Raw genomic sequence first — 27,500 nt, 5'->3', positions numbered from 1 at the left:
GTCGCCTTTCATCTCTGCTCGATATCTCATGCCGTTGTTCAGAACGATCTCCAGTTCTGGATTTGCCCCCCAGCGACGCTCTTGACCACCACCATAAACGTCGCCCGTCATCGCTACAACCTTTACATAAGCGATGTTATCTATGTAGAGAGAATATGCAAAAGCAGTTTTGTTGCGTTGTCAAACACACAAGAAATTAGTGTTTTTGTTGATATCAGATGCCAAAAATGATATTCCGACTGAAATTTAACTTTCTAATTGCCGAAATCTTGGAAGTAGTTCAGCATTTCACACGAAGTTTGCTAAAGAGGGTCATAACAATGTAAACATCTTCCTGAAGTCGTCAAATTTTATGTTCACTATGAAAGGTGTGCATGGGCTGCTATGGTCATATTTTTTTATTAGAGAAATGTGGGAACTGTAAAATGCTACAAAACTCCCACCCCGTGAGTTTCTTCTTCAGCAATTTCATATATGGAATGAAAGCTTGGCTACTTCAACAAACTTCATAGCCCGCATTTTCATTCTATCGCTGTGCCATCTTGCGAACCAGAAATACATGCTATACTCGCAAATGTGTAGAAGATTAATATGAGTAATACCTTGCACGTTACATAAAGGAAACAGAAGTAGACCGAGAAAAGAAGAAAATGGGATGATTGATAAAAAATATCGAAGTATGAAAAAATAACCTTACTTGTATTCCAATAATAATAATATCTAGAGTGGTCTTCGTGAAGGTTCCTCTGTTTGTCTGAAGAATCTGTAATCACGTCTAAAGAGAACAATACATGAAATTGATCCTAGGAAATTGAATTGGCGGTAGCAAACTTAAACGGTAACTTACAGAATAATCAATCATTTAATAGAGTAAAGGTATACGAATTCATGTCTTGTCTCACTCCACTTCCTCTTTTGGGTTAATTTGATGGGTGTAGAAAGAAAGAGGCCCCAAAAAATTGAAGTTAAAAGGGCCCCGTACTTGGTGTTCATCTATAGACTGGTTCTACCGGGACCGATTATTTTTGTGTGTCTTGTTGGTTAATAAAAACTCCTTTTGGTTGGCTTGGTTGATCAATCGTTATAACTAGCTTTCAACCCAGTTTAAAGGGGGACAACCGTTGTTGCAGCCCCAAAGCCTGAGGTGTATTGGGAAACTTCCGCCAAAACCAACCGAAGTTGGTTTGGGTTGAAACGGAGGAAATCCGGTGTCTTGGTTGTTTTAATCTTTGGAACATGCGTAGTCCTTCGAAAAGCTTTAAAATGTGATTTAGAAAGTATCGTGAAAATACCAAGAAAAAAATAAGAACCGGGCCTTAATTTACTTGAATGTATGGAGGCGATTTAAAAAATTGGCATCGCCTGGGCCAGATGCATTCAATTGCAACGGAGGGGACCAATCGCTGAAAATTTAATTTTCGCATCTCTAACCTAATCCAAAATCGATGGCCCTCCTTTGTGAAACTTTGCTGAAGGCACTACTGGGAGTAACAGGGCGTCACCAAGTGGCGATTTATTTTGGTGTCCGTAGTTGTTGATCGTAAAATTGGCGTGATTTTTTTATCCATCATAAAACTTGGTCAAGGTGAAAGCAAAGCAAAGGCAAATAAGTTTTGATATTCTTCTTTGCAAAAACCTCAACGATATAATCAAAAGTATGGAGCGTCCATCGAACTTGCTCAACCATGAATGAAGAAACCTTTTTGCGAACGTAACTTACTAGCTGCTGCAGCCTTCCTGAATTCCTAGTTCTCTTTTTATCATGTTAAAACGTTATTACAAAAGTTACGAAAATTGTCGTACTCAGATGTTGGGAAAGCTCCAGGTATCATTTTACTTAAGAAAACTTTACTATTCCATCTCGAGAATTTCAGGAGATCAAGGCCCTGAGCAGACTTTGTGTCAGTGCCTATGGGCACCAAAATGGATGTTGCCTGATCCGTTGTTCAAGCACTTAAGCCCTAGACCGAGGATTTTCGGCGAGCGATCGCGAGGGGCAGTTACAACGGGAAGAGCCCATGGAAATTTAAAATCTTCGAACCATTTTCAAACGGTTCCGCAACTACATGGCTTCTGACTATCACTTGAATTATTCTGCCCATTAGGGCAGTGAGTCACTTTCCTGTGCTGTTTCCTACCTCGTACCTGCAATGCATTCTTATTCGTTCATGCCAGGGAAGCTTTCATTTTACTCAGTGTTTTTATTCACTTCAGAGCCGAAAAAAATTCTCGAAATCATTTCGAATCCTCCAGCTCTTACCATCGTAAATGGTATCGTTTTTGTTCGTGCTAATTTTCCCGAGAAAGAAGGGACATGGCTCTGGAACGTCACAGACCTCCGGTTATGCACATGCATAGTATGCATAGTTTTTTAAAGTCATCTTCCATTATCGCTGTAATTTAGGGGGTGATTTTCACGTCCACTCTAGTATCTCTGAGAAAAAAAATTGAATAATCGTTGCCTACTAAATGTATTGCTAAATAATCTACTAACCCTCTTCAGAAGTCTGGAAATTATTGCCGAGATATTCCCTTGAATTGTCGAAAACGTCTTCGGGTGCGTCTAAAGAAAAAATGAAAGTTATTTATTTTTCCCTTTAACTACACCAAATTAAAAAAAATAAATTAAATCAATAATCGCAGGCAGCGGGGACAATTTTAAATTTGCCCATATGGCCACTTTTGAGCCCGATCGTCTTTTTAATTTCCTTCTGTTAGCTAAATTATGAGCGTTTTGCCAGCAAAATTGTACGATTCTCTCGAAACAGACCCCATACACAGACCTCCGTCTCCTAGGGTTATGTCTATTTAAAAGTCCTCTTTCAACTTAATATTTACAACTCGCAGTGGGTGATTTTCACGCGCGCTCTAGAATATCTGGAAAAAAAATTAAAGAGTAATGCGTATAGTGTGATCGTCCGGGTGAGGGTAGTTATGAAAAGAACTGTTGTTGACATTGGTAAGATTGGCAGAAACCTTAACACGAGTCTGACTGAACACAAACGAGCCACGAGAAATGGTGATGCCAACAATCACATTGCTGTACATCATCAACTGACAAACCATAACATTGACTGGGACTCTGCTCAGTGCTTAACCCACAATACAAATTATTTTCAGCGACTGACTCTGAAAAGCTGGTACACTAACCTAGAAAAAACGCCTCTTAACAGATGTCAACAACTACCAGACTCGGGTGAGAGATTCTCGCCCATATCAACTTTCTTTTCTCTCGTAAGCTCTCGCGCGTTTAGAGATGCGTCACACTCGCGTTTTAGGCGCGGGGATCCCAACCAATGCTTACCTAACTTTTTAAAAATGCTACTTTTATCCCTCCCCCAAATCTACACACGTGTATTTCACTTGTAAAAAACTACCGATTTGCACAGTGTTTGGGTTCGAGATTCTCGCGCATATCAACTTTCTTTTCTCTCGTAAGCTCTCGCGCGTTTAGAGATGCTCCACACTCGCGTTTTAGGCGCGGGGATCCCAACCAATGCTTACCTAACTTTTTAAAGATGCTAATTTTAGCCCTCCCTCAAATCTACACACGTGTATTTCACTTGTGGAAGTCTTTCGATTTAGACAGTGCTTGGGTGAGAGATTCTCGCCCATATCAACTTGCTTTCTCTCGTAAGTTCTCGCGCGTTTGGAGATGCGCCACACTCCCGTTTTAGGTGCGGGGATCTTAACCAATGCTTACTTAAATTCTTGAAGATGCTACTTTTACCCCTCCCCCAAATCTGCACACGTGTATTTCACTTCTGGAAGTCTGTTGCTTTGGACAATGCTTGGGTTAAAGATTCCCGCCCATTTATATCTTTTTTTACTGGCGTGTTTTTGCGCGTTTACCGATGCGGCACAATCGCGTTTTTTGTGTAGGGATCCCAAACTATGATTACGGGGCTCTTCAAAAATGCTAGTTTTGGCTCTCCCCCAAATCTAGACAAGTGTATTTCATTTGTGGAAGTCTATCGATTTGGACAGTGCTTGGGTTAGATATTCTTTCTCATGTCAATTTTCTTTTCTTCCGCGTGTTCTCGCACGTTAAGCAAGGCGGCACACTCGCTTTTTAGATGTTGGGATCCCAAACTTTGCTTACCTCGCTTTTTAAAGATGCTAGTTTTAGCCCTCTACCAAATCTCCAACGTGTATTTCACTTGTGGAAGTCTATCGATTTGAACAATGCTTGGTTGGATATTTTTAACGATGTCAATTTACTTTTACCTTGTCTTTTCTCGCGCCTTTAGCTACGTGGCACACTCGAACTTTTGGTGTTGGGATCTTAAGCTATGCTCACTGGGCTTCTTAAAGATGCTAGTTTGGTCCTTTCCCAACTCACACGTGTATTTCACTTCTGGAGGTCTAACGCTTTGGACAATGCCTGGGTTAAAGATTCTCGCTTATTTATTCATTCTGTTTTTTTACTCGCGTGTTTTCGCGCCTTTAGCGATGCGGCACACTCGCGCCTTTGGTGAGGGGAACCCAAACTATGCTTACGGGGCTCTTTAAAAATGCTAGTTTTGGCCCTCCACAAAATCTACACAAACGTATTTCACTTGTGTAAGTCTATCGATTTGGACAGTGCTTAGGTTTGGAATTCTCGCCCATATCAACTTTCTTTTCTCTCGTAAGTTCTCGCGCGTTTAGAGATGCGCCAAACTCGCGTTCTAGGTGCAGGGATCCCAACCAATCCTTACCTAACTTTTAAAAGATGCTACTTTTAGCCCTCCCCCAAATCTACACACGCGTATTTCACTTGTGCAAAAGTATCGATTTGCACAGTGTTTGGGTTGGAGATTCTCGCCCATATTAACTTTTTTTTCTCTCGTAAGTTCTCGCGCGTTTAGAGATGCGCTCCAGTCGCGTTTTAGTTGCGGGAATCTCAACCAATTGCTCACCTAAGTCTTAAGAGATGCTACTTTTAGCCCTTCCCAAAATCTACACACGTAGATTTTTCTTGTGGAAGTCTATCGATTTGGACAGTACTTAGGTGAGAGATTCTCGCCCATATAAACTTTCTTTTCTTTCCTAAGTTCTCGCGCGTTTAGAGATGCGCCAAACTTGCATTTTAGGTGGGCGGATCCCAACCAACGCTTGCTTAACCTTTTAAAGATGCTACTTTTATTCCTCCCCAAATCTACACGCGTGTATTTCACTTGTGGCAATCTTTCGCTTCGGACAATGCTTGGGTTGGAGATTCTCGCTCATTATATTTTTTTTCTCTCGCGTGTTTTCGCGCGTTTAGAGATTCGCCACACTCGCGATATCGGTGTCGGCATCTCAAACTATGCTTACTGGATTTTTTTAAGATGCTAGATTCGGCCCTTTGGCAAATCTACACACGCGTATTCCACTTGTGGAAAACTATCGATTTGGACTTTGTTTGGGTTGGAGATTTTTGCCCATATCAACTCTCTTTTCGATCGTAAGTTTTCGCGCGTTTAGAGATGCGCTACACTCGCGATTTAGGTGCAGGAATCCCAACCAATGCTTACCTCACTTTTTAAAGATGCTAATTTTTCCCCTCCCCCACACGTGTATCTCACTTTGGAAGTCTATTGATTTGGACAGTGCTTGGGTAAGAGATTCTCACCTATATCAACTTTCTTTTCGCTAGTAAGTTCTCGCGCGTTTAGAGATGCGCCAGACTCGCGATTTTGGTGTCGGGATCTTAAACTGGGTAAACTGGACTTTTTCAAGATGCTAGATTTGACCCTTTCTCAAATCTACACACGTGTATTACACTTGTGAAAGGCTGACGCTTTGGACAATGCCTGGGTTAAAGATTCTCGCCCATTTATATCTTTTTTTACTCGCGTGTTTTCTCAAATTAGTTTAGAGTCCCTGGGACTGAGTTCCTGGAAATTGAACCAAAGTTGGTTAAAATGACGCGTGCGTAGATTTGAGAAAGGGCCAAAGTTAGCATCTTCAAAAAGTCCAGTAAGCATAGTTTGAGATGTCGACACCGAAATCACGAGAATGGCGCATCTCTAAACGCGCGAAAACGCGCAAGAGCAAAAAACAAATATAAATGGGCGAGAATCTGCAACCCAAGCATTGTCCAAAGCGACAGACTACCACAAGTGAAATACACGTTTTCAGATTTGAGAAAGGGCTAAATCTAGCATTTTTAAAAAGTCCAGTAAGCATACTTTGTGATCCCAACACCAAAATTGGGAGTGTGGCGCATCTCTAAACGCGCGAGATCTCACTAGCAAAAAGAAAGTTGATATAGGCAAGAATCTCTTACTCAAGTACTGTCCAAATCAATAGACTTCCACAAGTGAAACACACGTGTGTAGATTTGAGGCAGGGCTAAAAGTAGCATCTTCAAAAAACCAGGAAACCATTGGTTGGGATCCCCGCGCCTAAAACGCGAGTGTAGCGCATCTCTAAACACGCGAGAACTTACGAGAGAAAAGAAAGTTGATAAAGACGAGAATCTCCAACCCAAACACTGTCCAAATCGATAGACTTCAATAAGTGAAATACACACATGTGTAGATTTGAGAACGGGCCAAATCTAGAGTAAGCAAAGTTTGACATGCCGACGCCAAATCGCAAGTGTGGCGCATCTCTAAACGCGCGAAAACACGCGAGAAAAAATAAAAACTAAAAATGGGCGAGAATCTCAAACCCAAGCATTGTCCAAAACGACAGACTACCACAAGTGAAATACACGTGTGTATGTTTGAGAAAGGGCCAAATCTAGCATCTTTAAAACGTCCAGTTAGCATATTTTGAGATTCCAACACCTAAATCGCGAGTGTCGCGCATCTCTAAACGCACGAGAACTTACGAGAGAAAAGAAAGTTGATAAGGGCGAGAATCTCTCACTCAAGGACTGTTCAAATCTATAGACTTCCACAAGGGAAATACACGTGTTTAGATTTAAGGGAGGGCCAAATCTAGCATTTTTAAAGAGCCCTGTAAGCATACTTTGGGATCCCCACTCCAACAACGCGAGTGTGGCGCATCTCGAAACGCGCGAGAAAAGAAATTTGATATGGGCGAGAATCTCTTATCTAAGCACTGTCCAAATCGAAAGACTTCCATAAGTAAAAATTACACATGTGTAAATTTAAACCAGGGCCAAAACTAGCATCTTAAAGAAGCCCAGTGAGCATAGTTTAAGATCTTGACACCAAAAGTTCGACTGTGCTGCATAGCTAACTGCGCGAGAAAAAAGAAGGGAAAAGTAAATTGGCATCTTTAAAAATATCCATCCAAGCACTGTTCAAATCGATAGGCTTCCACAAGTGAAATACACGTTGGAGACTTGAAACAGGGCTAAAACTAGCAGGTAACCAAAGGTAACCAAAGTTTGGGATCCCCACATCTAAAACGCGAGAGTGCCGCCTCGCTTAACGTGCGAGAACACACGGGAGAAAAAAAAAACTTTACATGGGAAAGAATATCTAACCCAAGCACTGTCCAAATCTTTAAACTTCCACAAATGAAATACAGTTGTGTAGATTTGCAGGAGGGCTAAAACTAGCGCTTTTAAAGAGCCCCGTAAGCATAGTTTGGGATTTCCACACGAAAAACGCGATTGTTTCGCATCGGTAAACGCGCGAAAACACGCAAGTGAAAAAAATATATATAAATGGGCAAGAACCTTTAACCCAAACATTGCCTAAAGCGACAGACTTCCAGAAGTTAAATACACGTGTGCAGATTTGAAGAAGGGCTAAAAGTAGCATCTTTACAAAGTTAACTAAGCATTGGTTAAGATCCCCGCACCTAAAACGCGAGTGCGACGTATCTCTAAACGTACGAAAACTTACGAGAGAAAAGAAAGTTGATATGGGCGACAATCTCTCACCCAAGCACTGTCCAAATCGATAACCTTCCACAAGAGAAACACACGTGTGCAGATTTCGGGCTGGGCTAGAAGTAGCATCCTAAAAAAGTTAGGTAAGCATTGTTAGCATCGCCGCACCTAAAACGCGAGTGTAGCGCATCTCTATACGCGCAAGAACTTACTAGAGAAAAGAAAGTTGGTTTGGGCAAGAATCTCTCACCCAGGCACTCCCCAAATCAAAAGACTTGCACAAGTGAAATACAAGTCTGTAGATTTGAAGGAGGGCTAAAAGTAGGATCTTTAAAAGGTTAGGTAAGCATTAGTTGGGATCCCCGCACCTAAAAGGCGAGTGCGGTGCATCTCTAAACGCGCGAGAACTTACGAGAGAAAAGAAAGTTGATATGGGTGAGAATCTCCAACCCTAACACTGTGCAAATCGATCGTTTTCCACAAGTGAAATAAACGTGTGTAGATTTGGGGAGGGGCTAAAAGTAGCATCTTAAAAAAAGTTAAGTAAGCTTTGGTTAGAATCCCTGCAACTAAAAAGCGAGTGTGGCGCATCTCTAAACGCGCGAGAACTTACTAAGGAAAAGAAATATGATATGGGCGAGAATCTCTCACCCCAGCACCGTCCAAATCGAAAGACTTCCACAAATGTAATACACGTGTGTAGATTTAGAGGACTAAAAGTAGCATCTTGAAAAAATTAGGTAAGCATTGGTTAGGATCTCCGCACCTAAAACGCAAGTGTGGCGCATCTCTAAACGCGCGAGAACTCACAAGAGAAAAGAAAGTTGACAGGGGCGAAAATCTCTCACCCAAGCACTGTCCAAATCGATAGACTTTTAGAAGTAAAATACGCGTGTGTAGATTTGGGGTTGGGCTAAAAGTAGAATCTTTAAAAGGTTAGGGAGCATTTGTTGAGATCCTCGCATATATAACGCGAGTGTGGCACATCGGTAAACGCGCGAGAACTTATAAGTAAAAAGAAAGTTGGTATGGGCAAGAATGTCCAACCGTAACACTGTGCAAATCGATACTTTTCAAAAGTGACATACACGTGGGTAGATTTAAGGGAGGGCTAACAGTAGCATCTTTAAAAAGTTGGGTAAGCATTGTTGGCATCCCTCCACCTAAAACGCGAGTGTGGCGCATCTCTAAAGGCGCGAAAACTTACGAGAGAAAAGAAAGTTGATAAAGGCAGGAATCTGTCACCCAAGCACTGTCCAAATCGATAGACTTCCACAAGTGAAATACACATGTGCAAAATTTGGGTGTGGCCTAAATGTAGCATCTTTAAAGCGTTAGGTAAGAATTCGTTGGGATCCTCGCGCCTAAAACGCCAGTGTGGCGAATCTCTAAACGCGCAAGAACTTACTAGAGAAATGAAAGTTGATTCGGGCGAGAATCTCCAACCCAAACACTGTGCAAATCGATAGTTTTCCACAAGTGAAATACACGTGTATAGATTTGGGGCAGGGTTAAAAGTAGCATCTTTAAAACGTAAGATAAGCTTTGGTTGGGATCCCTGCACCCAAAACGCGAGTGTGGCGCATCTCTAAACGCGCGAGAACTTACGAGTAAAAAGAAGGTTGGTATGGGCGAGAATCTCTCACCCAAGCACTGTCCAAATCGAAAGACTTCCACAAGTGAAATACACGTGTGTAGATTTGGAGTTGGACTAAAAAGAGCATCTTTAAAAGGTTAGGTTAGCATTGGTTGGGATCCCCGCACTTAAAACGCGAGTGTGGCGCATCTCTAAAGGCGCGAGAACTTACAAGAGAAAAGAAAGTTGATAGGGGGCGAGAATCTCTCACCCAAGCGTTATTCAAATTGATAGTTTTCCACAAGTGAAATACACGTGTGCAGATTTGGGGGAGGGCTAAAAGTAGCATCTTTAAAACGTTAGGTAAGTATTCGTTGGGATCCCCGCGCCTAAAACGCCAGTGTGGCGCATCTCTAAACGTGCGAGAACTTACTAGAGAATTGAAAGTTGATACGGGCGAGAATCTCCAACCCAAACACTGTGTAAATCGATAGTTTTCCACGAGTGAAATACAGGAGTATAGATTTGGCGGAGGGTTAAAAGTAGCTTCTTTAAAAAGTAAGGTAAGCATTGGTTGGGATCCCTGCACCCAAAACGCGAGTGCGGCGCATCGCTAAACGCGCAAGAACTTGCGAGTAAAAAGAAGGTTGGTATGGGCGAGAATCTCTCACCCAAGCACTGTCCAAATCGAAAGACTTCCACAAGTGAAATACACGTGTGTAGTTTTGGGGGAGGACTAAAAATAGCGTCTTTAAAAGGTTAGGTAAGCGTTGGTTGGGATACCCGCACCCTAAACAAGAGTGTGGCGCATCTCTAAACGCGTGAGAACTCACAAGAGAAAAGAAAGTTGATAGGGGGGAGAATTTAACACCCAAGCACTGTCCAAATCGATAGACTTCCACAAGTGAAATACACGTGTGTAGATTTGGGGGTGGGCTAAAAGTAACATCTATAAAAGGTTAGGGAATCGTTGGTTGGGATCCGTGCACCTAAAACGCAAGTGTGGCGCATCTCTAAGCGCGCGAGAACTTAGAAGTGTAACGAAAGTTGATAGGGGTTGATAATCTCTCACCCAAGCACTGTCCAAATCGGTAGACTTCCACAAGTGAAATACACGTTTGTAGATTTGGGGGTGGGCTAAAAGTAGCATCTTTAAATGGTTAGGTAAGCATTGGTTGGGATCCCCGCTCCTAGAACGCGAGTGTGGCGCATATTTAAACGCGGGAGAACTTACGAGAGAAAAGAAAGTGTATATAGGCGAGAATCTCCAACCCAAACGCTGTGCCAATCGATAGTTTTCCACAAGTAAAATAGACGTGTGTAGATTTTGGGGAGGGCTAAAAGTAACATCTTTAAAAAGTTAGGTAAACATTGGTTGGGATCCCCGCACCTAGAACGCGAGTGTGGCGCATCTCTAAACGCGTAAGAACTTACCAGAGAAAAGAAAGTTGATATGGGCGAGAATCTTTTCCCCCGGCGACTTAATTTGACTAACCATAGACGGACCAAAAACCGACCAACTTGACTAACAATAGACGGATCGAATCCGCCCAGTGACTGATGACAAACTTTACAGGAGTCTTTCAGCCAATACCATCATGGCTAAACTGACCAATCACGTTTACCGGACCAGACTTATAACGTTACCGACTGACAAACACTATTCACTTGACTCTGAAGATGACTTCCACTCAGGTTGTCGAAACGTCGGTCACCAACAACAGTTCTTTTCAGAACTACCTTCACCCGGACGATCACCCTATACGAACTACTGATACTCCTGGGTTCAAACCATTTACTATGAAAGAGTAATCGTCGTCTACTAAATGCATTGCTAAATAAAATACTCACTTCTTTCAGGAGTCTGGAAGTTATTTTCGGGATATTCCCTTGAATTGTCGAAAACGTCTTCTGGTACGTCTAAGGAAAAAAATGAAATGTATCTATTCATTCATTTAAGACCATTAAACTACACCCGATAAACAGAATAAATGAAATGAATAATTTCAAACAGCGGGGACAATTTTAAATTTGCTCATATGATCATGTAGGTTGCATGTAGAATTTCGTTAGCCTGATGGCCACTTTTGAGGACGAACGCTTTTTAATCAATTTCCTTCTGTTGCTTAAATCATGAGCGTTTTGCTCGCAAAATTTTACGATTCTCCCGAAACAGAGTTTTTAGAGGAAAAACGGCAGGGGAATCAGGAACACCAAAAGACCTCCAGCTCCTTCGGCTATATGTCTATTTCAAAGTTATCTTCCATAATCGCTGTATTAGAAATAGAAAACTTGTTCTCCGTGTTCCTATCGAGTTATAGAAACACGAGTGGGAGTTTGGGAGAACGAGAAATGCTGTGAGAGTGTTTCCACTACTTTTTCGAGTTCTCCCAAACTTTCACGAGTGTTTCTATAACTCGATAGAAACACGGAGAACATGTTTTCTATTTCTTTTCGAATACACCGCGACGAAAAAAAGGAAAACAACTTGTTAACTTTGATTATCGAAATGTAAATTCCCTTTGCTCGCGCCATCATTACGTCGACAGCTCGTGCTAGTTCTGCGTTTCTATCGAGTCACAGAAACACGATTTTTAACCAACCAGCGCGCGTATGTTCTTAGGACTGTTTTCTAAACTTAATCAAAACCAGAAGGGGGTGATTTTGACGCTCACTCTAGTATCTCTGAGAAGAATGATAGACCAACCGTTTTTTGTACCAAATGTATCGCTAAATAATTTACTAACCTTCTTCAAAAGTCTGGAAATTATTTTCGGGATATTCCCTTGAATTGTGGAAAACTTCTTCGGGTGCATCTAAGGAAAATAAATGACATTTATTTATTAATTCATTTAACTACACCACATAAAAAAAAAACAGATGAAATAAATAATTGCAAACAGCGGGGACAATTTTAGATTTGCACATATCGGTTACGTAGCTTGCATTCAGGATGTCTTTAGCCTACTGGCCACGTTTCAGCGCCAACTTTCTTTTAGAGTTTCCTTTTGTTGCGTAAATTATGAGCGTTTTGTTCGCAAAACTGTGCTATTCTCCCGAAACAGGGGTTTCGGGGAAAGGAGACCCCGAAACATATCTCCGGTTCCTAGGCCTATTTCTATTTAAAAAGTTATCTTCCATTATCGCTTTAACTAGTTACAACTCGCAAGGCGTGATTTTCACACGCGCTCTAGTATCTCTGAGAGAAATGATACACTAAACGCTGTTTATTAAGAGTATTGCTAATCAACGAACCTTCTTCAAAAGTCTGGAAATTATTTTCAGGATATTCCCTTGAATTGTCGAAAACTTCTTTGGGTACGTCTGATGAGAAAAAATGAAATTTATTTATTCATTCATTTAACTACACCAGACAAAAAGTAAAATGAATGATTGTAAACAGCGGGGACAATTTTAAATTTGCTCATAATGTAAATAATGTAGGTTGCATTCAATATTGTCTTCAGCCTAAGATGTTGGCCACTTTTGAGCACGAGCTCCATTTTGCTCCAAACCCCTGAGACAGGTGGGGGAGGGGCGCTAGCGCTGCTACTCCCTAGGCCCCCAACTCCATATCACAACTCATCTTTCATTATCGCTGTAACTCATAACAACTCGCTGGAGGCGTTTTTCGAGCGCGCTCCAGAATCTTTAAGAAAGATGAGAAACTACTTATTGTTTACGAACTCTGTTGCCTAACAAACTACTCACCTCCATCGAGGATCTGGAAATTCTTTTGGAAAAACTCCCTTGAATTCTCGAAAACTTCATTGGGCACATCTGAGGAGAAAACAACAATTAAATTTTTTATCTATTCCAGAGACAAAAAAAGAAATAAAATAAACAATTTAAAACAACAGGGACAGCCCGGCTAAGAACTACTGCAAGCGATTTTTGCGCGCGCTCTAGTGTGTGTGAAACACATGAGAGGCCTCTCTTTGTCTACTAAATCCGGTTGCATTTGCTACATAATCTACTTACTCTTCTTAAGAATCTGGAAACTCTTTCCGGGAAATTCCCTTGAATTCTCGAAATCTTCTTTGGGTAGGTCTATGAGAGGAGAAAAAAAAAAAAATCAAATTTACCTATTCTACTTATTTTGCCGGGAAAAATTAAATAAATAAATAAATAAATAAATAGAGACAGCAGGGACACCGCAACTGTCACAGCTTAGCCAATTACAACCAACCAAAGTATTAATAGGTTAGAACTAAAACTACTATAGAAAAGTTAGTTAATCGTGTGACTTGCGTGGGCCCCGTATTTTGTTTGTGGACTTGAAATTTAAGGAGCCCTCTCATTGCCTCTTTCCAACCACGATTATAAATAATATATAGCTGGTTTGCAGTGTCACGCCATCAAAAATGAAAATCATATCCATTCAATAAATTAAGTCAAGAAGCTGGGATATGAAAGATGATTGATATATAAACAGCCTCGCCAAGATTTAGGCCTGTGCGTTTTTTCACTCTCCCGTTATTCGGAGAAGTGTTTCACTCAAATTTATAGAGCTTTGTATAAAGTCGCCATGTCTGTGCCCCTCGGAAGGTCACAAACATGGCGGCCGTAAAGTAACAGAAACATCTGTCATTGAGTTTTGCCATTGAAACGAAATGTTATTACTCTAGAGCTCCGACACATTGAAATTAACACTTCTTATACAGCAACAACTGTTTAGTTATATAGCAAAAACTTGAGCAATAACTCATCTTTTGACCTACTATAGAGCCTTATCGGGCCGGGCGCCATTATGTCATACAACGCATAAAGTTGGATATTCAAACCTGCTCTATTACATAATGAGAACCCTGTCGAGCTTAAACGCTGCAAAACGTCAAGTTATTAGAGGGTCTTACATCTGATGAAACTAGAACTTCAGAAGGATTGGTAATTTCTTATTTTGGAAAATGATGACGTCACATGAAAAGCGGCGATAGATTTAGCCAGGTCTAAAAGCGGAGCTCTTGATTTTTTACTGCAATAATTAAGCATAACGGAAAAAACAGGATTTGTTCTTCTTGGATCAGAAACTAAAAAAAAAATGATCAACTATGAAGTAAAACTTCAATCTTTGCACGAAATTCCACGCCGGGAAAACAATTTTGGAGAAATTAATTGAACTAGATGCAACTATCATAAATTAGTTCGAAATAAATCTGCTATTTAATACACCTTTCTTTGTCTAGTATCTAGGTTAATCGCTAGTTAGCTCGTTAGATTTTTTGCGCTGGTTTGTAGACAGCACGTAGAAAAATCCAGACCGCGCTAAGAGTCAGTCAGATTGCAGGATTCGTTACCGTGCCCTCTTAGGAAAAAATAATCATATTAACTTTTCTTGCGGTCAAACTATTAATTGGTAAAAAAATAAATTCCAAGTGGACGCTGACAGGGAACAAATGGTACGTTTTTACGCTTATGATTTTTTTTTACGTCGATGGAAGAGAATTTGGGGCTTATAATTTGGTTAACTCCCACCACCATAACTTGAATGTAACGTCCATATCCAAGCGTGTAGCTTATTAGATGTAATGTTTGATATAGTACAAAATGTTAGCAACAATATTGCAGCAATTTACAAGGATAAAAAAGTGAAACAAAAATTAATGTTCTACTGCTACTTACAATTGCTAAAGGAAGACGGCTGATACACTTACCACGGTCTTTGTCTTGGTTTTCATCCTGTTAAAGAAATAAATTAATCATATCAGTATGAATAAATGACACGCAAATTAATTCAGAAGCGATGACGTTTAACGATGGCCGGCCTCTTAACTTTTAGCCAGGAAATTGCAAAACAGAAACTGCCAAAGACGAGTTTACTCGCCCAAATCAAGATAGCGGGTAGCAAGAGAACGAATTAGTTCTCAGTTCTGCTCGATCAGATTCAGTGATCAATCGTGTGTAAAATCATTATGCAAAGGAATTTTGCATACCAGCATTATGCGATGCTTATGGCGTCATGGCTTTAAAACGACTTCAGACAGCTTAGAAAAATGAAATGGTTCGAAACTTAACAAAGTACGAAGAAAAGGAGGTCACACGCTTACCCGAGCTCGGTTGTCACGAGGGACTGCCGCCACCAAGGCCCAAGTTATCATGAAGAAAAAAAAACGCTTCATGGTCTTTGAGAAAAGAACAAAGGAAATCAGTAAGTTACATACTGACTTGTGTTAAGTGTGTTCCTGAGTCATGTTAGACCAATTCAAGTCACTGTGCCGCTCACAAACGCATGGCAAAGCTACCTCATACACCAGGTACAAAATAATTGTGCACTCAGTTGTTTAAGGAATTGAATTTTATGGACCCCACTTATGTTCACAGGTAAGCAGTCAACCTTATTTAGAACGGACTTTATCAATTGACCTTCCCCACCGCACCACCCAGAACGCATAAAATTACTCTTGAAAATCCTAACAATTTACCAAAAATGCTTTATTTACTCTTGACACTTAATACAGTGCACATTTGCGAATAAAATTACAATAACTTAGGGACCAGATATGTGTTTAAAGTTGAGCCAAGCGGATAAATGAACCTTGCGATTTTGTGCAAAACAAAATACGGCGAGACCAAATGAGCGTGATATGCCACCGAAGTGTACCAAAAAGGTGCGACTAGGTATCTACCGTACACATATTTAGCCCAACGTCCATTGTAGCGTAGCCATATCAAGGCAAATATCATGATAACACTTAGCTAATAACAACGTAAAATCTGGTCACAAGAAAACTCACTGCGTTAGAGCCCTCTCCTTGAATGTCTTCCCTTAAAATACTCTTTTGAGTTAGACCAATCTTCTCAACAGCCTTGTTTAGTTCCCTGCGGAGAACTGAATGCTATTTGTTGCGTTGCCTCCTTTTAAAAAGACCTAATAATGAAACAATTGCGTACGATATTGACAGGTTTTTTGTTTTCTTTGTTTTTTTTTTTTTATTTAGAAAGTCACGTTTACATTATTGAAGCTCACGTTCACTAGAAGCTAAAGTAGCAACTGCGGGGTAATTATCAGTGGTTGGTTGGTTCAGTTCAGTGATTTTCAAAGAAATCTCCGTTTCGGTTCAAAACTCGCCGACAGGGTTGTAGAATACCAAAGAAAGCCGTGTTATTGAATGTCCTCTCTTTTATGTTTTGTAGACTGTAAAGCGCCAATTCATGATTATTTCTCGAGGGTATTCTTGACATGGAAGACATATTTGCTCTCATAAATAAACGAATAAACCGATGAACATTTCTGACGTACTTCAAGAACAGATCAATTATGACGAGAAAGAAGAAAGGGATACTCTTACATCTGAAGAAAATAACGTGACTGGACACGAGTTGGAAGTTTGATTCATAATTTTTTTTTTTTTTGATACTGGAGGCATAATCCGTTGGGGCGGACTTGGACAAATGATTTCATTGTATCCTACCATGTGTCCCAGTATAGGACAGAAGACAGATAATTCAACAGGACGAACTATCTGCTTTCGTGTGTCGAACTGAAAGCTTAGTATGATAGTAGGTGTCATGTTTACAAAATAGCAGACGCACAATTAACCGCCTGAGGAGCTGTCGTGGAATCGGTTGTATGGCTGAGTAATCTACTATAAAGAATTTCTTTCACAAGCCAAAGTTCGAGCGCTTGCTATTTCTGGTTTCAAAACTTCTAATTGTTTCTGTGAGTTCTATTGCAGCCTTTTCAATGCCGTCAGCAGTAATAAAAATTTATTACAGCGCGTTCGACGCTTTCAAGGAACAAGGAATCAGTTGTTCTGTTGAGTAATCCGTTAAAAGCTTCACAAGCCAAAGCTCGAGATGTTGCTATTTTACCGCCGACGGGTTAGCTCAGTTGGTAGAGCGTCGGACTACCGTGCGGGAGGTCTTGGGTTCGAGCCCCAGACCGGACTAACACTCAGGGTCTTAAAATAACTGAGGAGAATATGCTGCCTTTGCAATGGCATCTGCAAATGGTTAGATATTCTAGTCTTCTCGGATAAGGACGATAAACCGTAGGCCCCGTCTCCTGCATCTTCACTGTTATTGTCAGCAGGGGACGTTAAAGAACCCACACACTCATCGTAAAGAGCAGGGCACGAAGTTCCCAGTGTTGTGGTCTGGTCTTTGCCCATTGTGCCGTTGAAATGCTCGGAGACATTAGCTGTTAAAGCTACTCTACAATCCGAGGGAAAATAAAGTATATTATTTTTTTATTATTTCTGGTTTAAAAACTTTTAATTAATTGTATGCGTTTTTTGACAGCTTCTCAACACGGTTAATAACTGTTAGCAGTGATAAATGATTGCTACAGTGCGTGCCACGTTTTCAATTAACAGGAATGATTTCATTGTTCAACAATATGTTTGGGATATAGATGAATAAGTGCAGTTGAGATTTAATAGAACTATACATATGTTAATAAGAAAAGTAATAGTCTGCTCTCTCAAGAAAAGGTTTATTTGTGATAATTCTAGATGAAAGATGAGACGATAACGTCCAAAATGGCCCCTAACGTAACTGTCTTCTTGTTTTTCATCTTCATGATTATTTAATTGTCACAATAAAAAAAAAAAGTATATACAAGTACAGCAATTTAGATAAAAGGAGCTGAGACCTCCAGAGAAACCACCAGACTTAAATTTACTTTAATTTTACTTAAGCTGAGAGACCTTGCTGAACGGTGGATAGATTCTGGCAGAGAATAGGGCCTCGATAGAATATCGTAAAGAGCTTACTTTGATTTATGCGACAATGGTGCGATCGATAACTACTGACTGTTCTCGTGCCATAATTCTGTTCTTGACTTTTTGTTACAAACAAGGTGAGAAAAATTGGGGGCAACAATTGGTTATGATTCTTCAGGACCAACGCTACCAAAATTAGGTTCGTCGTGAGGCATGCCCGAGCATTAGCAAAGCAAACTCTACCTGTGGTGGAAACACTTCAAGAGAGCTAACTCTTACTTGAATATTATGACTTAATCGTCCAACACCGAAAGCTTAGGAGATTACACGATGAGAGTACTGGTAATCAAAAACCCACAGAATACGAATATTTTATATGCTAAACTAAAGCGAAACTTTCCTTTTGTATCGGACTCGCAGAGTTTGGGAGCTGACTACTGTTTGAGGGTTGATATATTTTAAAGTATCTGCAAACTCACTGCAGGACTCCACCGGTAATCTTGTTGTCGCAACTATTGGGCGAAGATTGGTATTGTGATAAACACTCATAACAGGAAGAACTTAGCTACAATTTGGACGCTAATTAGTCGCTGTTGTCAGTCGTTGGTTGACTGGGTTCAGTGATTTTCAAAGAAATCTCCGTTTCGGTTCAAAACTGGCTGAGAGGGTTGTAAAATTGCAAAGAAAGCCGACTTCCTGAGTGTTCTCCCTTTCATGTTTTGTAGACTGTAAAGCGCCAATTCATGATTATCACTCGAGGGTATTCTAGCTACACATGCTCTCACCAGTGAACGAATAAAACCGATGAACATTTCTTACGTACTTCACGAACAGATCAAGTATGATGAAAGAGAACAAAAGGAAACTCTTACACCTGAAGAAAATGACGTGACTGAACACGAGTTGGAGCAGTTTGATTGATGGTTTATATATATATATATATATATATATATATATATATATATATATATATATATATATATATATATATATATATATGTATATATAGTTAAGTGTAAGATGAGGCGTCATGAAGCAAACTTCTAACTGTTCCGGCTTTTAATGTGACGTTTCGGCCTTCGGCCTTCTTCAGATTGGAACAATATTTACAAGTTAAAAAATAAAACGTTAAAAATCCTGAGATTACACGATGAGAGTACTGGTAATCAAAAACACACAGAATACGAATATTTTATATGCTAAACTAAAGCGAAACTTTCCTTTTGTATCGGACTCGCAGATTTTGGGAGCTGACTACTGTTTGAGGGTTGATATATTTGATATATTTTATATGCTAAACTAAAGCGAAACTTTCCTTTTGTATCGGACTCGCAGATTTTGGGAGCTGACTACTGTTTGAGGGTTGATATATTTTAAAGTATTTGCAAACTCACTGCAGGACTCCACCGGTAATCTTGTTGTCGCAACTATTGGGCGAAGATTGGTATTGTGATAAACACTCATAACAGGAAGAACTTAGCTACAATTTGGACGCTAATTAGTCGCTACCGTCAGTGGTTGATTGGCTGGGTTCAGTGATTTTCAAAGAAATCTCCGTTTCGGTTCAAAACTGGCTGAGAGGGTTGTAAAATTGCAAAGAAAGCCGACTTCCTGAGTGTTCTCCCTTTCATGTTTTGTAGACTGTAAAGCGCCAATTCATGATTATCACTCGAGGGTATTCTAGCTACATATGCTCTCACCAGTGAACGAATAAAACCGATGAACATTTCTTACGTACTGCACGAACAGATCAAGTATGATGAAAGAGAACAAAAGGAAACTCTTACACCTGAAGAAAATGACGTGACTGAACACGAGTTGGAGCAGTTTGATTGATGGGTTTTATTTATATATATATATATATATATATATATATATATATATATATATATATATATATATATATATATATATATATATATATATACTGGAGGCATAATCAGTAGGGGCGGACTTGGACAAGTGATTTTAGTGTCTTGTTATGCGTCTCAGTATAGGGCAGAAAACAGATTATTCGTTAAGATGAACTATCTGCTTTCGTGCGTGGAACTGAAAGCTTAGTACGTGTCGTCTTTACACCTCAGGAGACGCATAATTAACCGCTCGAGGAGTTGGCGTGGAATCGGTTGTTTGGTTGAGTAAGTACTGCTAAGAACTTCTCGCACAAGCCAAAGTTCGAGTGTTAGCTATTTCTGGTTTTCAAACAATTAATTATATTTATGAGTTTTATAACTGCTAATTAACGCCCCTGATAGCCGCCAGCAGTTACAAAAGATTACCTCAATCAGATAGCGTAAGCACCACGCCGAAAAAATTTGAAACGCAGCTTTTTTTTTCTACAGTTTGGCCTACCGTTTACACTAATCCGTGACGAGATCGGAGCTTTTCGAAAACGCTCTTCAAACTGGAGGAATTATAAAGCGACGGCTTTTCGTTTTCGTGTGGATGGAAAACATCTTGAAAACCAAGCTTTTCGACAACGATGTAATTACGATAAAAATGTGATTTCCCTGTCCGGTGACACAGTGTTGCGTTTTTGAATTTCTCCGGCCTAGTGTGAACGGAAAACATTTGATGCGTTTTCAGAGTGAAATCTCTGTTTTCAAATTCCTCCGGCGTAGTGTGCACGGAACCTGGTCAATCAGTCAAACTTTATTTAAAGAGGGTAGGACATAACAGTTTGAACAGCTAAGGCTCCGTCCACACTGGTTTATTTGTAACAATTCTAGAAGAAAGATTAGACGATAACTCCGAAAATGTCGCTTTACTCGCTTCTTTTACTCCCTGATAAATGCTTATTTATTTGTCACGACAAAAAAAGGTACATACTTATACAACAATTTAGATAAGACGAGAAGATCTCCAAAAAAACCAGCGGACTTTAGCGGAGGGCAGCTTATATGTTATGGTTTTAATGCTTAGCTTTGTGTATGAAGCATGACCAATTCAGCATCATTTCATTAAAAATTTAATCTTCTTTTACCTAAAGGAGCTCATAACTCTCACAACATTTTGAGTTATAAAATTATCGTACAAAATTATCTTAAAACTGAACGATACCTCAAAATAGTACTTTATCAAGATAGAAAAACACCAAAGAGATAAAAATAAACCATAAAGGAACGAGGATGGTTAAGGATGGAGAAGAGTGACACGGATTTCAAACGTCGAACTTGAAAAATTTAGGCTTAACTTTCAAGAATCGCAAACCGTGACGCAGCTCCTTTAAAGCTGGGAAAGCTCGCTGAAAATTTGGTAGATACTCGCAAAGAATAGCGCCTTTACAGATCGTGAATTACCGTTTGTGCGACAGTGATGCGATCGATAACTACTGGCTGCTCTTGAGTCATAATTCTGTGCTTGACGTTTTGTTACAAACAAGGTGACAAACATCAGAGGCAACAATTCGTTATGATACTTCAGGATCAAAGTTACAATAAATTATGTTCGTCGTGAGACGAGGCATGCCCGAAGATTAGCGAAGCAAACTAACTGTACCAGTGTTGGTAGCATTCCGAGAAAGTGAGTTCTCACGAAACGAATACTAAATAGTTTTAGCTCGGGGAACTGCAGATGACCTCCTAAGAAATGAGCGTATTCCAAAGGCACAGAATACGAATACATGGTAAACTTTGCAGCGCATATCACTATGTTATTTCAGTGAAGACACCAGATGAGCTACATTGTAAACAACCACACCCGAGTAGAGCCAAAATTAAACTTACCTTTTGTATGGGACTCTCAAAGTTTGAGAGCAAACTGTTTTGCAGGCTAATATATCTAAAAGAATATGCAAATCTAACAGAGGACTCCGTCGGTGGTCATACTGTTTGCAACTATTGAGCGGCCTGGGAGATTTAGTGTCGTGAAAAACCCTCAAAAGAGAAGGAACTTAGCGACAATTTGGAAGGTAATGACTTGTTTTCAAGGAGCAATTAAATTAGTAGTGGATGGTTGGTTGGGTTCAATGATTTTCAACTGAAGAAATCTCCGTCTCGGTTCAAAACTCCCTTAGAAGGTTGTAGAATTGCAAAGAAAGCCGACTTCTTGAGTGTTCTTCCTGTTTTGTTCTTAAGACTTGGAAGCGCCAATTCATGATTATCGCTTGGGAGTATTCTGTACATCGAAGACATATTTGCTCTTGCGAATAAACGAATACAACCGATCAAAATTTCTTACGTTGTTCAATAACAGATATGTTTATTATGATGATGAAAGAGAGGAAAGGGGAAGCTCTTACTGTTGAAGAAATTAACGTGACTGACAGAGAGATGGATCGGTTTGATTGGTAGTTTTGTATATTAGAGGCATAATCCGTGGGGGCGGACTTGAACAAGCGTTTTTATTGTGTCTTGCTATGCGTGCCAGTACAGAACGAAGACTGATAGTTCGTCAATATGAACTATCTGCTTTCGTGCGTGGAACTGAAAGCTTAGTGTGAGTACGTGTCGTCTTTACACCTCAGGAAACACATAATTAACCGCTTGAGGAATTGGCGTGGAATCGGTTGTTCGGTTAAGTAATCTGTTATAAAAGACTTCTTTCACAAGCCAGAGTTCGAGTGGTTGCTCGAACTTTTTTAAAACTTCTAATTGTTTGGGTGAGTTCTATCTATTGCAGCTTTTCAATGCGTCAGCAGTAATAAATTTTTATTACAGAGCGCTCGACGCTTTGAAGGAACAAGGATAATTTCAACGTTCAAGAATATGTTTGGGATGATATGAATAAGTTTAGTTTATTCTAAATAGAAGGCGTTATTTTTCTGTGCATGATATTTTCTTGGTTTATTGTTAATAAGACAAGCAGTTCAGCCTGGGGTATAGTTATCAGTGGTCGGTTAGTTGGGTTCAGTGATTTTCAAAGAAATCTCCGTTTCTTTTCAAAATTTCCCAACAGGGTTGTAGAATTGCGAAAGAAAGCCGCCTTATTGAGTGTCCTCCCTTTTGTGTTTTGTAGACTGTAAAGTGCCAATTTATGATTATCTCTCGAGGGTATTCAACACATGGAACACATATTTGCTTTTACAAATAAATACCACAGTCATGATTATCCCTCGAGGTTATTTTACGCATCTAAGACATATTTGCTCTTACAAGTAAACAAATAAACTGATCAAAATATCATATATGCCTCAACAGAGGATTAAGTATGATCAAAAATCCAAAAGAGAGACTCTTACAGTTGACAAAGATAACGTGACTGAACACAAGGCTTGTTATTGAAGGGTTAGCTAATCCTGTGGGAGCTGAACTCTTTGTATGAACTTGCATGACTGCTACCACGAAAGTGAAAACGCTCTATAGAAGCGCAGAGAAAAATTTTATATATTTACACGCTTGTTGTATACAAGAACCGTTAAGTATAGGGTAAAACTAGTTCTAGACCAAAAGGGGATCCCTATAAGATTATGGCAGAAAGTGCCGGCGATAGACATTGTTCAGCCTCCAATAAATATGGGTTATACACAAAGCGTGAGGTCTAGAAGGCTAGATATTGGTCACGATTTTTTTTTTAAGGTTATTTTTTTTAGGTTATTTCGGGCAGCCATGTACTCTTTTTATTTTAAACTAATTTTGGTCCATTTAATTTCTAGCCGAATGAGTACAAATGAAGTTGTTGTTGTTGTTGTTGTCTTTATTTTCTTGCGGGACACAGCGAGTAATCCAGCGAGGGCAAGATAGCGCCATCTTGCACGCTCAGGTAGCCAATCCCCTAGCGGCTCATGATTTACAAGCTTTTCTCGTGTTCTCCCAACATCTCAAGTGGTTTATTGCGCCGGCAGACCCATAGAAAGAGTAGTGATCCACTGCTTAAATAGAAAAACGGTTTTAAAATAATGAGCGCGCTTATTTTCTTTTAGCTATTTTTTAAATATATACGTAACTCCAAAGCACAGTTGTCTTTTATATTTATTTCCTTTCACCTGTATTTGTTGATTTAATAACCCTTACAATAATGCCCTCATATCAAAAAAATACAACTATTTAGTATCTCTTTTTTACCTGCCTGTACCATTTGGTGGAGGATAAAGAACAGAAATATTTCTGTGTGGCACTGACAATGCGGTAACTGAGCATACAACTCTACTATAATCGTTCCCAAAGTAGCGACTACTATCTCTTCCTAGATAGCTTTCCTAATATTATCCCAAGTTGTATCACACGGTTGCGAAAAAAGTTCCATCTCTTACCAAAATTCGGGAAAAAATCCCATAGCTGAATTCGAATTAGCCAAAGTGTGGACCCAATAATTTTCCTAGTGCCAGAAAACAATGCCCATATACATAAACTTGGGTAAAAGTGGCATTAGTTTTAAAATCTCCTACATTTTTCCGAAACCGGTAACGGACCTTTTCCAGGACAAAAATTCCCAATTTTTCGCCTAAACATTTCCCAAAGTGAGAAAACTATGTTTCAGTATTTCCTTCCAAGATGCTTAGTCCCATAATTTTATCAAACTAGGTTTCCAATAATTTTCTACTGTCAAAAAATCATGTCCCAAATACAAATGAACATGAGAAAGGTGGAATGAAGTTTTAAGATTTCCTAATATTTTCGAAAAAGTAAAAAAGGTTTTAACTTTGTGTAAGGCCAATTAGCGTTCTCAAATTTCTGTCCAATATTTCCACAGAGAAGGAAAATCACTTCCCATTTCTTTCCCAGATTTGAGTAAAATCCTAAAATAATGAGTATCTGAAATGTTTTACTGTAGTCTAAAATGCTTAATTCTGAATCGAACAGAAATCTACTGCTTCATTAATATGTCTAGGACTGTGGTTTTAATGACCTGATAGAACGGTTTTTCACTTGCGTGTAGAAATTAATTCTCATCTGTTTGGGGTTGCATTATTGACTACGTTAAAAAATTGGCGTCAATAACCTCGCGCCACTTAGTCATCCAGTCAGAAGTAAAACCAAAACGAAATGTGACCCGCTCGCACAGGTTTCCTCGAGCTTGGAGTCGGGTACATGAATTTGCTTAGAGCTAGGTTTGATTGGTTCGTTGGACTGTCTGTGCAATTTGTGATTGGCTAGAGAGATTACTCTGGTTTTGGTTTTACGACACTCAGTAGAAAACCACTCCAAATGTCAGTTTTGATTACCCGTACCAGTATCACTCACACGCATGCTTGTAATTAAGAGCACTCTTACAAAGTATTGATACGTGAGGTTGAAGATGACTAAAAATCACTAAAACAAAACAAATTCTAAGAATATACACTAAATATGTCAGTGGCACTCTATATCTACTGTAAGACTATGTTTCTATCTGATGGACGTTTCCCTGCTATAATAAGACTAATGAAGGGCATTAGGGGGGGGGGGGAGGTAAATCGTTGTTTTGGAAAGCAAAGTAAGGAGATAATTAGATTATAATGGAAGCCTTAATAAGGGCGCTACAGGGAGTGGCAGATATGCGTGTGTCGGGGAGAGAGGGCAAGTAATGAAATATGCCCCCATGAAGAGGGCTCGATAAATTTTGAATAGCGACATACCAACGGGTTTATGCCACCCGCCCCCCTCCCCTTCATTACTCCCTCCCTCCCTCCCTCCCATGTCCTAAGAAATGAAAACACCAATGACACCCTGCTTTCCTCCACTGGTTAAGAATGGGTAACACTCAGAAGTGGTATCAAGTTCATGTCTTTTCTTTGCAGTACCTACTTCTTTTAAAGGGCCCTAGTCCATCGAAATTATTGATATTACATGGTGAAGAGAAATCTTATTGCTTTACTGTAAGCCGTGATCCTGAAGGTAGGTTTAATTCAGTGACAGGCTCCGAATAAAATATAATAGCCAAACTCCCACATGTAAACAAAAATATGTGTAATGGCCAGTGTGGCTGACTAGGGCCCTTTAACGAAAAAAATGATACGAAACACCGGAGTGGATGTTCCGTACCATTGTTGAGCTTCTGTCTTTACTCGAAATTAGTTGCACCATAACAAATGCTTTAAAACATCTGAGGAAGTGTTTTGCGTACATACTACATAGGTAGGTCACCAACCCTCATCCATGAGTTACCATGGTTACAATCAATGAGCTAACATAGTACACACGCGAATAGTTACGATCTGATTGATCTTTAATTAATAGAATCTTTTTCTATGGAGTTATGGAAACACCCGTAGAAGTTTGGGTTGACGAGAAACACAGTAACTGTGACAACGCGAGTCAGGGGCGAATATCTCCACAACTCTTTTGAGTTCTCACAAACTTTTACTTTACGAGTGTTTCTTTATGTAACTCTACAGAAACACAGAGAAAACGTTTTCTATTTCTTTTACAAAACACTGCGAGGAGAAGTGTTTACTTTGATTATCACAATAAAATTATTTTCCTCGCGCCATCAACAGCCTCGGCTAACTAGTTGTGTGTGTCTATCGAGTTTTAGTAGAATTCTGCTAATATACTAATTTAAATCCTGTAGTCTGATTGGCTGAGCCATTGCACACAATCAGCCATTAGTGTGCAGTGGCTCGGGTGTTGTCAACAAAATTGCAACGTTTCCTCGTTTCTCCGCAGTTTTCAAAGAACATACGAAAACAAACAAATAAACAAAATTCCTCAGAAAACTAAAAGGAGTGCATTTACAGTTTCTTGGATTAAAAAAGCTCGAAATTTTTTAAAGAAACTGATTAGCGCGCGTACACAACTGTAAATGTCACATTGACAATTAATTTAGTCCGCGCGAATTCTCTAGGGCGTGAAGTTTAATACTAAGACCAGAAATAATTCGAATCGTTATTTAAAGGAAATTTCACTTAGAATTTTACTAAAACAATTAGATTATTCGCTCTCGATTCTATGAGGTGATACTTGATTCGGCCTACGGCCTCAACAACTATCACCTCATAGAAATCTTGAGCTCATAATCTAATTGTTAATTAGTAAAATTCTACTCGTATACTAATGCAAATGATGCAATCTGATTGGCTGAGCTATCTTCTTCAGTCAGCCATTACAAAATTCTCCACTAAATTTTTCTTTGTCGTCATTGGCTAAAACTGATCACGTGGTACGATCTCGCGCGGATACTATCCGACGATAGTATCCGCTTGCTGCACTTGGCTCAGCGAAGTGCAGCTATCTTTAAAGTGCCACTGAAACGAAATTTTCGTATGTGAGATTTTTGCTCAGTAATAAAGTTTCAACCTTACTTGGAAACACTGCAGACTTTTTTTTCCCATACGGTAAGCGAAAACTGCTTTTTCAGCCGTTCGAAGTTGGCTGGTTAAGCCCAAAATTGGCGGCCATCTTAGCGCGGCCAAAACAGCCTAGTGACGTCACTGGTTGTATTGCTCTCATGCCGCGCTGAAAATTTAGAGTGATTATGTTCGAAGCCCCCCAAAAAACATCTTAAGGACATCTCAGGGCTGTAAAGCAGATAATAACAGTAGCCTTAGACATGAAGAGGTGGAGAGTCGATCCTGGGGCTTTTCAGTCTATTTAATTGGATATTTTATGTAAGCAAGCAAACGAGT

At 39.7% G+C, this 27,500-nt stretch overlaps 1 protein-coding gene across 2 annotated transcripts in view; it reads right to left on the bottom strand.

The window, feature by feature from the left end:
• LOC110049854 (uncharacterized) overlaps positions 1-27,500 on the bottom strand; it is a 58,557-nt gene that overhangs the window by 5,726 nt on the left and 25,331 nt on the right. Inside the window, exons 2-12 of one of the 2 annotated variants that reach the window (XM_089293167.1) lie at positions 16,088-16,221; positions 15,401-15,475; positions 15,008-15,032; positions 13,335-13,403; positions 13,065-13,133; positions 12,609-12,677; positions 12,101-12,169; positions 11,205-11,273; positions 2,495-2,563; positions 698-775; positions 1-140 (exon numbers count right to left, since the gene is read on the bottom strand). The exon at positions 1-140 is cut by the window's left edge and continues 5,726 nt beyond it. In XM_089293167.1, the coding sequence (XP_089149293.1) occupies positions 1-140; positions 698-775; positions 2,495-2,563; positions 11,205-11,273; positions 12,101-12,169; positions 12,609-12,677; positions 13,065-13,133; positions 13,335-13,403; positions 15,008-15,032; positions 15,401-15,472 (729 nt within the window). In that variant the 5' untranslated portion in view covers positions 15,473-15,475; positions 16,088-16,221. The remainder of the gene's footprint in view (positions 141-697; positions 776-2,494; positions 2,564-11,204; positions 11,274-12,100; positions 12,170-12,608; positions 12,678-13,064; positions 13,134-13,334; positions 13,404-15,007; positions 15,033-15,400; positions 15,476-16,087; positions 16,222-27,500) is intronic. The other variant, XM_089293166.1, reaches the window with a different exon arrangement.

This window comes from Orbicella faveolata, unplaced genomic scaffold, assembly GCF_042242905.1.
Source record: "Orbicella faveolata isolate gen_17 unplaced genomic scaffold, um_ofav_v1 contig_25, whole genome shotgun sequence".
Lineage (NCBI taxonomy): Eukaryota > Metazoa > Cnidaria > Anthozoa > Scleractinia > Merulinidae > Orbicella > Orbicella faveolata.
This window is presented reverse-complemented; position numbering and strand designations above follow the sequence as displayed.